Raw genomic sequence first — 11,783 nt, 5'->3', positions numbered from 1 at the left:
CACAACTTCTGTTTACTTGTTCGCAACTAGTTTGGGTCTAGCTGAGATGAGGAAGAACAGGTGGCCCCCACCCTATCCTAGTCATCACATGGTGGGCCCGGAAAGGGGCCCCACGTGTTTATAATAATTTATCGCAAACATGTACTGTGGATTATATTTCAAATTAAAAAAAAAAAATGTACTGTGGATTACATTATTATACACTGATTTGATGATGAGGTGAGAAATACTATATATGTAGTTAAGTGATATTTTTTGCATGTATGCAACATTTTGTTCATGCTACATACAAGTGTATGCATGTATCTACTCTATCATAAAATATTTTTTTAAGTGTTCCAAATAAGATTCTCGAATTTTAAAAATAAGAACTAATTCAATCCAAATCCATAACGTGATATATATATATATATATATATATATATATATATATAATACGGATCAAATGCAGATGGTGTGCTCAAGTGCAAACGTGGGGTGAGATGAGAGTCATTGATCTTGTCAAAATTAACGTCTATAATTAACCAGGATTATAAAAAACGCGGTGACAATTTAATCTTTTTTCCATCTAGGTCAAATTTAAGATGCGTGGTTTTTGTGCTTAAGGTGCGTGATTTCTGTGTTGTGTGCTTAAGGTGCGTCAGTTGTTGAAACTTAAGTATGTCGGTCTAAAGCTTTAGGTGCGTGATTTTCCTTTTTAAGGTGTGTCAGTTGTTGAAACTTAAGGTGCATCCGCCTTGAGCTTTAGGTGCGTGGTTTTCCTTCTTAAGGTGCGTAGATCTAAAGCTTTAGGTGCGTGACTTTCTTTCTTAAGATGCGTTGTTTTCATTCTTAAGGTGCACCATTTTTTACAGTTTGTTTCTTTAATTGAGGATACACTTTTTTTTTTTTTTTTTTGCAATCCCAAAACACATGCAACCATTATCCTTTTTCAATCATGTTGCAGCAATCATAATAGAGATCAAGGGGAGTAGAATTGCTTATGAGTGGTCAATAGCATATCTTGAACAATGCTTTCTTTTTCTTTTTTTTTTTTTTAATTTTCATTGATTTGAGTCGTTGATCAAGATTTGAATTTTTCGTTAGTTTTGTGAAGCCAACAAAGAGAAAGATGGAGAAAAACAAATTACAAGGCCGCGAGCACCATCCAAATGTGCCCGCTAAGCACGCAAATCACTTGCACGCTTCTTTCTGTTTCACTAAGAAAAAATTCAAACCTTGCAGAATAATCATATCTACCTCTATCTTCTCTCCTTTTTCCTCCACCTCAACCTAAAACTGCAAAAAAAAAAAAAAAAAAAAAAAAAAAAAAAAAAAAAAAAAAAACCAATAGGATGCTCTTAACTCAAAGCAAAAACTCAAATGGGTAGCAAAACCAAAATAGCTTCTTCAAACCAAAAGATTAGATCAAATAGCTCATAAAGTGTGTTTCAAATCTACCCAAATTAAAGACCAAATGAAGCATAAATGAGTTAGTTTTAATGGAAACTATAGTGTAGAGTAGCATGGTTTTAGGGTGTGTATGTATATATGTTAGCCGTCTAGCTATAAGTTGTAGGGTTTATTGGTGGCAAAAGTAGACTTCTTCACAATAGTAAAAAGCAATTACATTACGCTACCAGTTACTTTCGAAAAGTAATAATTCATCTTACAATCCACAAAAAGAACCAAGTGAATAAAAATTTATCAGTTTTACTGGACTATATCATGAATCCTATGAATATGTCCCATAATTTATAAGACGATAAATCGAGTCAATTTAACTTCTAGACTCAATACGAAATTGTATACTTTCGCATACAAAGAGTCCAATCCAAATCTTCAATGTTCATGACAGGAATTTGAATTCTACCATACTACTAGAAACAAGTTTTAAATGAGACATTTCATCCACTAAATCAATAACCAATAAATTTCACCTACCAACAACCTGTAAAAAAAAAAAAATACCCCCAAAAAAAAATCTTTAATAAAAAGTAGAAAGAGTTAATTACTGATTTGGTCCCTCGACTATGAGGATTTCTCCAATCTGGTCCTTGACTTTCAAAATTTTCTCAATTTAGTCCCCGACTATGCCTTTTTTACCCGAAATGATCATAACCGTTAGACATCTATTAACTCGGGACCAAATTGGTAATTTTTCTATAGTCAAGGGACTATTTAGGTCATCACATGCACCATTTTCTCCGAAAGTTAATTACTAAAATGGTCCCTTGACTATAGCGAAATTACCAATTTAGTTCCGAGTTAACGGATGTCTAACGGTTCGAACCATTTCGGGTATTAAAAAAAAAACATAGTCAGAGACTAAATTGAAGAATTTTGAAAGTCGGGGACCAGATTGGTGAAATCTTCATAGTCGAAGGACCAAATCGGTAATTAATTCAAAGTAGAAATAACCTTAATAAAGGATTGAAATCATGACTCTAGCTTACAATCTAACAAGATATTTTAATCCTTACTTTACCAAAACATATAATCTCTATTTATTCTGTTACCGAACCATTGCGTTGACATACTGTTATACAAGTATAAAAATAAAAAAATAAAACTGTGTCTTCGTTATTAGCTATTATTTTTGACGTACTGGTAAGCTGTAATGATACACGTAGTTAGTGTTTTATCTTTGAGGCATCTTAATTAATTTTGTTCTACTTTTTAGAAACAGTGTGCAGTTAACTTTGTTATGTTGATCGGTTTATCTCTTGTGCTGCTCCTGCTGCCGCCGACAATCTTTTATTAGCTTGTTTTAAGGTAGGTGGAAACAGGTAGCACACCTGCCTGCATTTTTCAACATCGAGTTTACTCATTTTTGCGTTTAATTTGGGACTTGTTTCTTAGATATCAAACTATAACCATCTATTGTAAAATTATAAATTTGTACCATTTTTTCATAAGATATTATTACAGAGACCAAAATTTTCACTATTTGATGTGGTCCATGTAACAAGATACTTCACCATAAATACATTGTCCTAAAAGTTAAAAGTTATAATATTTATAAAACAACTCCAATTAAATTGGTTGGGCAGTTAGCTTAGTAACTCCTTATGAGAGCTATCTATTGACCTTCTTGATTTGAGTCGATTAGCAATAGACAACTTAGTCTAATTTATAACCTCATTGTAGTCTTATGCTGACTATGATTACAAGATGAATTTCACCCAAAACGCCCCTTCAAGTAGGGACTACAAACTTTCTCAAAAATGAAAGAAAAATAATAATAATAATAATAATAATAAACCACCCTTAAATACCTATAGTTGGTCCCAAGAATGGCAAAAATGTATGTATAATATTATAATGAGTAATGTTATGTATCTTTCCTAAAAACTTCTCTCTTAATTTTTTATTCCTGATGTGACACAATTTAATTAGATTATTTAACATTTAATTAAAAATATGTATGGTCAGTCAATTCATGGCACGATGACACCCAATGAATATAAATCATATCATGGAGGAAAAAGATTAGGAAAAATTTAGGAGGGATAAATGACGTTTTCCTACTATAATATAACTACTTTTCTTTAATGTATTTGCTTTACCAAATTTCAATGAGCGATTAAATATAACTTAAAATTGTGAAGAACTCACCCTAAAAAAAGAGAAATGATAAAGGCACCCCCAAAACACAATGTAGAGTACCATATTTTTATTTCCAACTTACCAAAAGCCGTCATCCCATAATAGTCTCATAGAGGTATTCTCACCCCATAAAACCGAATTCAACTTGATTTACATTTAAACCAAATTCAACCTAAGTTGTTTTAATTCTTACTTTTAGGGAAAAAAAAAAAAAAACACTTGGTTCAGAACTCGTATATCATGTGTTCTATACTTTAAAACACAAAACGAACAAAATTAATTGACCAATTTCTTTTGAAAATTAAAGTGGCTCATGGGTTTGGTCTGATAATACGCTACCCAACCAAAATCACAAATGATGACATTAAAGATCGCCAAGAGTTCCTCCCCCTAATGCACTACCCACACACTGTAAAATTGGTTGAAAAGACAAATTACATGATTTATTACAGAGAAAATTGTAGTAAATAAAAGCTAAGAGGAATTAAAGGTTTGTAAAACTGACTGAAAAAAAAAAAAAAAAAAAAAAAAAAATCACAACAGATATAATATAAACCAGCAATACAATCCGGGGGGAAAAAGAAAAAAGAAAGAAAAAACTCATCCTTTCATGTTCTCCTAGATTCTAATTGTAGAGTAGGAAACAGCTGAATGATTTGTATAAGCAATACAATTGAGTAAAAGCTGCACTTATCTGGTCTGGGCTGGAGAACAAAGTAAACCTGATGCATCTGCTCCGACCACTGCAAGGTCACAAACGGTACAAAGCTGCCCCTCTTGGGATGGAACAAAATGAGTACAGCAGTAAGGGCAAGTGACGTCTTTTTGACCACGGTAGATAGGGACATAGGTTGCGCCACAAGTGACGAAAGGATTTCTGAAGTCATAATTCAGCTGTGCAGTATCGCGCATATTTTTCTCTGCAGCCTGGAGAACTTGCCGTGCTAACTTGGCCTGGCTTTCGACGGTTGGGTTGGTCTCCAAGAGTCGCCTAGCAAAGTTGGCAGCTGTGATCATGTTACCAGCCTTGTAGCACACAGTCATGGCATTTTGCAATGCGAGTCTCAAGTGGGGAGTCTGAAGGTTACAGTGGGTGAAGTAGGCTGCCAATTCCTGCTGACGAGTAGGGTTGTCCTTCATTTCCTTTCTCTTGATTTCCATTTGCAAACCCACAACATACTCCTTCACAATTATTACCAGTTCCTTGACTTCATCCACCTCTCGTCGTGATTCAACAACAATCAGGGGAATGGTATGGAGGATGCCCTGGAAAGTTCGAAGAGCCTCAGCGAATTTCCCTTGCGTTGTCAATTTGTAACCGGCTTTAAGTTTCTCTTCCAACAGTGAAAAATTGAAGACTAGAGAAGGTGGACGCCGCACATTAGGGCTTGCAGATTCACTCCAACCTCTCTCGAGAGCCACTGAAATCACTGGTGTTGTTGAGAGGGCAAGCAAGTATGTATGGCTGCCAACATGAAGATCAATAAACAATTGCCTTAGAGGAGTAAAGTTCCTAATTCCTAGTTGTCGGTTCAGCAACCGCATTGCAGTGTCAAAATTGCCAGCAGCCACATGCTCAGCAGCAAGAGATGATTTTTGCACCCAAATCTGGCTCACAGGCATGCCAGGGGTTGGGGTGACAAATACCGAACGTGCATTAGGAACATTCTTTGGTGTTTCACTTTCAGGTGGCAGCTCCAGATCCTCAAGGTCCCATCCTCCTTCATCTCCTTCCTCATGAGCTTCCTCATCTTCCACCACCATACTGACATCACCATTCTGCAGATTATCCTCTTCACCAACATCCAATGTCTCACCCCAATCACCATCCACAGCTTCTTCATCGTCCTCCCTGGCATCCCTATCTCTAATGTTTAGTGCACCTTCAAATATGCCTTTTGACACCATTAACAGAGGCCAATCTCCGCCACCCGAAATAGGACTAGCAGGCATCAAAAGAGAAGCTGTCTTCTGCTTTGGCAAAGATGGGACATTATCACCAAGTTCAGATGCAAGACGCTCAGCAATATCACTGAGCCCATGGACTGATGCAGTGATGTAAGCAAGGGGAAGATGACCAGCATTCTCCAAAATCTTGATGCGCTCACGAATGTCTCCAAGGTACAAAGCATTGTGGAACTGACCCATCACTTCATTTTTCACCTCAGCAATTTTCATCATCTTAGATAACTTCTCCAGATTCCCAGTTATCAGATAGAGGAATGACAGCCTCTCAAAGTTCTTTGTTTTCTGGTATGCATATTCAACAATGCCAGCATTACCCTGCCGAAGGGCCTCCACCCCCAACCTATACCAGTGATCTTTCTCATCTATTTTTTTAGCAGATTCAAGTGCAATCTCAATATTCCCACTTTCAAGTGCTAAGTTGAAGCGGGTTCGCTCATCTTTCACAAAATGGAGGGCAACTTCTGGAAATCCCTTCTGCTGCAAATATGCAATCATGGCTTGCCCACAGAGTTCTGAGTTCCTTATCATGCTCATAACTTGGTCATATCTCTTCTTCATCAAAGAGAGCTTAAAAATGTACTCAGTCGAATCAATGATAATTGGGCGGTTCTTTCCATCTCTGTCCAAACAAAAGATTGTGTTCCCATAAATTTTTGTTATATACACTGGTACATCTAAGGTCTTAATAATTCCATTATCCCCATTGGGAAGGCAATACTTAATGTGGGTCAGCGTTGCATATATGAAAACCCCATTGTCATCCCAGGTTCCACTCTTGACACGAATAGTCTCATGAAGGGTGCAGCGCTGCACCAGCTTCTTATCAGCTATGACAATAGAATGCTTGCTAAGCAAAGCAACACTCTCCATGTCTTGTGACCACACAATGTACCTAATAAAAGGAGTTTGAAGATCTCCAAGAACAATTCTCTGTTGAAGATCAAAAATCATCACCCTGTCCTCTGCTCTACACAGTAAGTTTCCAGTACCAGCATAAAATATTGCATCAGTGGCCATAGGAAGAACACTTTTCTTAACAATTTCATTTTTCAAATTTTTTACAAGAACCTGATTGGTGCTTTTCTCAAGAACTGCAAACCTATTTCGAGCAACAAAAATTGCTGATCCTCCAACTCCTCTTTTAGCATCTTGCACTGTGTCACCCCTCCCAAAGCTATCTTTGGGCACAATATACAGTTCATAAGAACCCCCATCCACATCTGAACATATTAAGACAGCATTTTCACTAGGACTGTAGGAAAGGGTTCGTGGACTTTGATTCAAGCCGTTTGAACCAGGCCTACGAATAGGTACCAGCTGTGTATCTTTCTGAGTTGAATACTCATAGACTCGGAGGAACCGGTCTTTGACATAAAAGAGAGAATCACCACTAACGGAAAAAGCAGGGCGTTCTCTCTCCAACTTGAAGACTATCATCCCACTGTCGTGACCTGCTGCTAAAAGATTCATCTCTGGATGAGATGCAAGGATCCAATACCTGTCATGCTCCCTACGAAAAGTCTGAAGACCAGTCCTTTTTGTAGCATCCCATACACGAATGCTCTTATCCTCTGAATTTGAGACAATAATATCTTGTCTTGCATGAAATAAAACACATGAAACATTGTTCATGTGCCCCCTCAATGTGTCCACCTCCCAAGCTTTCGTATCTACGAATGCAGAATACAGCAATCACAAAACAATTGAAGTCTAGAAATATATTCTGCAATCACAAAACAATTGAAGTCTAGAAATATATAGCAGTACAATACTATTCGAATAAAGGCCAACAGAGGATATTGACAACTACATCGTCAACAATTCTAAATTTCTAATTGTTGACAACGAACACTAAGATCTGTTGGTTTTCCAATAAGTTGTATGAATGACAAACCAGTCCCCTATACACATGCTAAATTAAAATTTAAGACGTAAAAGAAATTCCACATGTCCTACAGGAAGCCATTTCATAACAATTAACAGAAGAATAGCTTATACACAATTTAGTCAAAACACCAACAAAAAAATTGAAATTCTAAATAGTAGTAGAAAATATAAATTTAAAATATTCACAAACAAAGCAAATTTCCTTAGCTGTACAAATGTGAACTTCTATGAAAAAACTCAAAAAGAGACATTTTTTATTTTAACAAAACTCTACAACTCTATAGACTTTAACTTATACATCTTGGCCCCCCTCCACTACTTCACCTTTTAATAATGTTTTCATAAATCGATCTGTCTCTTTTCATCTTTGCTCATCAAACCCTTACCAAACCACATTCTAAACTTCCACATCACATCATTTTCCAAAATAACTCCTGATCAATATCATAAATTTCATGAATGAGCAGGAGAGTAGTTCTATAGTTCTACTAGCTTAATGAATAATTGAAACTGTTGCATGAGTGGCAACCAAATTTAAATTACATAGTATTCCAAAGCATGGAACCAAAAAACTGCTGTTGATAAAAATTAAATAATTTAAAAAGAAAATGGTAAGGAAAAGCCATGCACACATAAATGTTGATACCAAACAGAAGACAAACTGTGCACAGGGCATACCATTCATTCGCCAAATTTTCACTTGGCGATCATCAGCACCAGAAACAATTAGGGGTAGTGTTGGATGGAAAGAGGCCCAATTAACACCTCTATCATGGCCTTCTAAGACATACTTCACCACAGCATCAACCCCACCAAAGAAATCTGCATTCATCTGACTTAACCGCAGGATGTCATCAGCAGGGGAAACTGTTTTCTTTCTCAGGGCACCAATATCCCAAACCCGAATTGTCTGATCCAAAGATGCTGAGACAACCAAATCTTCTTTGGGATGAAATGAGGCACACATCACATAATGGTTGTGACCAGTCAAGACAGAAATACATGTACGAGACTGCCAATTCCATATCCTGATTGTCTGGTCATCACTTGAACTAACAATCCAGGGGTATTCGTGATGAAATTGAACAGTCCGAATGTAATCAAGATGACCAAGGAGGGTAAACAGACACCTATGCTGCTTGTAATTCCATACCTTAATTTTATAATCATCACCTGGAATATAACAAATCCAAATACACCTTTAAAACAATATTAAAAAAAAAACAAAAACAAAAAAAAAAAAAAAAAAAAAAAAAAAAAACAATGTTCAAGGTATGGCAAATGCAAACTGAAGGAAAACACTCAACGATGATCAGCACATATAATGAAGCATCTGACCTGATTCATCTATTATTGACTGATCCTTTACACAAAAAGAATATATCACTAAATTCATTTCAAATATTCAATTAAAAAAAAAAAATCATTCTCAAATGTACTTTGCTTCCATTAGTTGAGCAATGAGCAACAGATATACAACACACACAATTAACAACAGTAGTCTAATATGATCCGTAGAAACGAAAGAGCAGATTGTTTAACATATCAGATATACTAGCACTGCCGCAGCACATAAACACATCAATCACGGTTAAAATTTCACTAATTGAACGAAACTAACAAACAACATCAATTTCCAGATTACGCCTATAACAATCATAATTCAAAAATAAAAATTAAAAAATAAAAAACATCAGTAGATCCACACTGAACGGAAGTCTAACTAACTGCACCGCAACACCGAAAGCTAACAAACAGAAACAGAGAGAAAGCAAGCAAAGAGCAGACCTCCAGACACGAAGAGCGGCTGCGACTTGTGGAAGTGGACGCCCCTGACGGGGCCATCATGCTCGTCGAAGCGATCAATGAGGGTGCCCATCCGGTAGTCCCAGAGCTGGATCACGCCGCTGTGGAGACTGGCGAGGATCCATGGCCGCTTGCTGTGGAAACTCAGCCCCTTGACTCGATTACTCTTCGTCTCGAACTTCGTCAGCATCTTCTCCCTTTCCTTTCCCCACGGCTTCACAAATCTGAAACCCTAGCTGGCCGGCGAGATCGAATCGGAGTCAGATCTGAGACGGGCGGTGCATTTGATATGAAGAAGACCCAAGGAAAACCGTAGCGAGTCTCTCTGATAAAATAAGCGGAGATATGAGTGAACGCTGTCGGATCTACCCGGTAACTTTACTCTTTTATAGTACGGGCTAAAAGTGGATCATCCGAATCGGGTTGTCTGTCACCTCCGCTAGATCCATCGCGCGCTCCCCTTTCCAGGATGGAATACTCATTTCGCCTATTCTCCACGTCGTTTATTCATTTTTGCTTGTGATCTAGTGATATGAGATGCGTCTCAAATGAAAACCATGAGTTTGGATCTTAATAAAGAGAGTATTAACTCTTTTATTAATAGATATTACATTATAACAGGGTCAGTAGTACTACTGTACTATATATATATATATATATATATATATATATATATATATATACTAATAAGAGCCCAAGAGAGTTAGGTCTATAATGGGTATAAAAAATGGCGGTCAAGTTTTTTAATCAAATAAATGGTTCAGATTGATCAGATTTTAATTTTTCCTTGAGATTTCCTAATTTATCCTTAATGAATATGATTATCCGTTAACTTTTCCGTTAAATATTCTCTTTTCCGTTAGTTTCTGTTAGTTCACCGTTAACTTACTCATTGATTTTAATAAGAAAGGTCTCAGGTTCGAACCTCATCCCAATCAAATTAAAGCTGGCAAATTAGTACTCTATTTTACTCTTATTAAATTAAAATTAATAATTTAGTAGCTACAACAAATTCTTTAATTTAGAATTATGTGTGTACTATGTCTTCATACAAAAAAAAAAAAATTATTCATTATCAATAAATTAAATAAGATAAATAATTTAATTAGTTATATTGTCTTTTTTTTCTAATGTAAAATTCTTTACAGTCAAATTAATCAATTAATTATATTCACTACATTGTCTATTATCTTTTTTGTGCACTATTTTTTAATTAAATATCAAAGTTATAATACAAAATAATGCTATATATTTATTTACCAAGTATTTTATTAATACCATGAAAAAATTAAAAATTAAAAAAAAAAAACATAATTAATAAAGCCAATCATATTAACTATTTGAGAGATTTGTTGACAAAGAGAGTATTCAAATCACACAACAAATTGATGTGAGAACTACATCGCAATGTCCTTGTTTGATAATCAGTTAACGGTTAACGTTAGCGAATTTGACCAGCGAATTATATCAACGGTTGGTAAAAAGATATTTGAAAAAATTAGCCGTTTAGATTAACATGTAAAATGACCTAAAGGTATACATATACTAATAATAATAATAATAATAATAATAATAATAATAATAATAATAATAATAATAATAATAATAATAATTTTTATTAAAAAAATTAAAATATATATATATAATTAAGCCAATCATATTAACTACTTGGGGGATTTATTGATAAAAAGAGTATTCAAATCACACAACAAATTGAAGTGAAAAACTATCTCGCAATGTCCTTGTTTAGCAATCAGCAGTTAACCCTTCAATATTAGTATATATTTAATATTTTATGCCCTAATTTTTATTTGCTCTCCCTTATTTCCTGTATTTGGTTTCAACCATACGCATACATTTATTTTATTGACAATTATAATTAATCTTCTCCCAATTATAATTAATCTTGACTATATTATCTTGCATTTGTAAACTTAGAATTACCTATTTAAATGCGCAAATTTAACATTTAATTATCTATGCATGAACAATTCTAATATAATCTTGCATTGATATATTTTATAGTACTTATTTATATATAAAAAAAAATATTGGGCATTATCTCAATCGCGCAATGCGCGTAAAAAAACTAGTATATATATATATAGAGAGAGAGAGAGAGGGAGAGTTAAGACATGTGTTTAGATGAGAACATGAGAACACATCGTGTGCATCCATCTAATATGTGTGCGAACACGCATTAAATGTGTGCAAACACACTAAATCGCATTTGCACACATTTAATGCACGTTCGCACACACTTAATCTAATCTAGACCATTAAAAAATATTAAATAGATGCACATGATGTGTTCTCACGTTCTTACCTAATGACATGTTCTCACTGAAACTCTATTATATATATATATATATATATATGTGTGTGTGTGTGTGTGTGTGTGTGTGTGTGTGTGTGTGTGTGTGTGTGTGTGTGTGTGTGTGTGTGTGTGTGTGTGTGTGTGTGTGTGTGTGTGTTTGTGCCATTAGTTAAATTTGAAATAAAGATTAAATAGGTCATCAGAACTACACACGATA

The 11,783-nt window shown here is 35.2% G+C and overlaps 1 protein-coding gene and 2 long non-coding RNA genes across 3 annotated transcripts; 2 read left to right on the top strand and 1 right to left on the bottom strand.

The window, feature by feature from the left end:
- The first annotated feature begins 627 nt into the window (after positions 1 to 627).
- LOC109152924 lies at positions 628 to 841 on the top strand. Its single transcript, XR_002049435.1, has 3 exons — positions 628 to 643; positions 712 to 726; positions 771 to 841. It is a non-coding gene; the product is annotated as an uncharacterized LOC109152924 (long non-coding RNA).
- A 2,820-nt stretch (positions 842 to 3,661) lies between these two features.
- Positions 3,662 to 4,174, top strand: LOC109153065. Its single transcript, XR_002049458.1, has 2 exons — positions 3,662 to 3,910; positions 3,959 to 4,174. It is a non-coding gene; the product is annotated as an uncharacterized LOC109153065 (long non-coding RNA).
- On the bottom strand, positions 4,010 to 9,623 carry LOC109153064 (coatomer subunit alpha-1-like). The gene is made up of 3 exons (XM_019300815.1): positions 9,232 to 9,623; positions 8,122 to 8,616; positions 4,010 to 7,226 (listed from the first exon to the last, which is right to left on the bottom strand). Exons 1-3 carry the CDS (start codon positions 9,437 to 9,439, stop codon positions 4,279 to 4,281), a joined length of 3,651 nt encoding a protein of 1,216 aa, XP_019156360.1. The 5' UTR covers positions 9,440 to 9,623; the 3' UTR covers positions 4,010 to 4,278.
- Positions 9,624 to 11,783: the final 2,160 nt, after the last annotated feature.

This window comes from Ipomoea nil, unplaced genomic scaffold (genome assembly GCF_001879475.1).
Source record: "Ipomoea nil cultivar Tokyo-kokei standard unplaced genomic scaffold, Asagao_1.1 scaffold2480, whole genome shotgun sequence".
In the NCBI taxonomy this organism is placed as follows: domain Eukaryota; kingdom Viridiplantae; phylum Streptophyta; class Magnoliopsida; order Solanales; family Convolvulaceae; genus Ipomoea; species Ipomoea nil.
The sequence above is the reverse complement of the archived record's forward strand: the minus strand, read 5'-3'. Positions and strand labels throughout refer to the sequence as shown.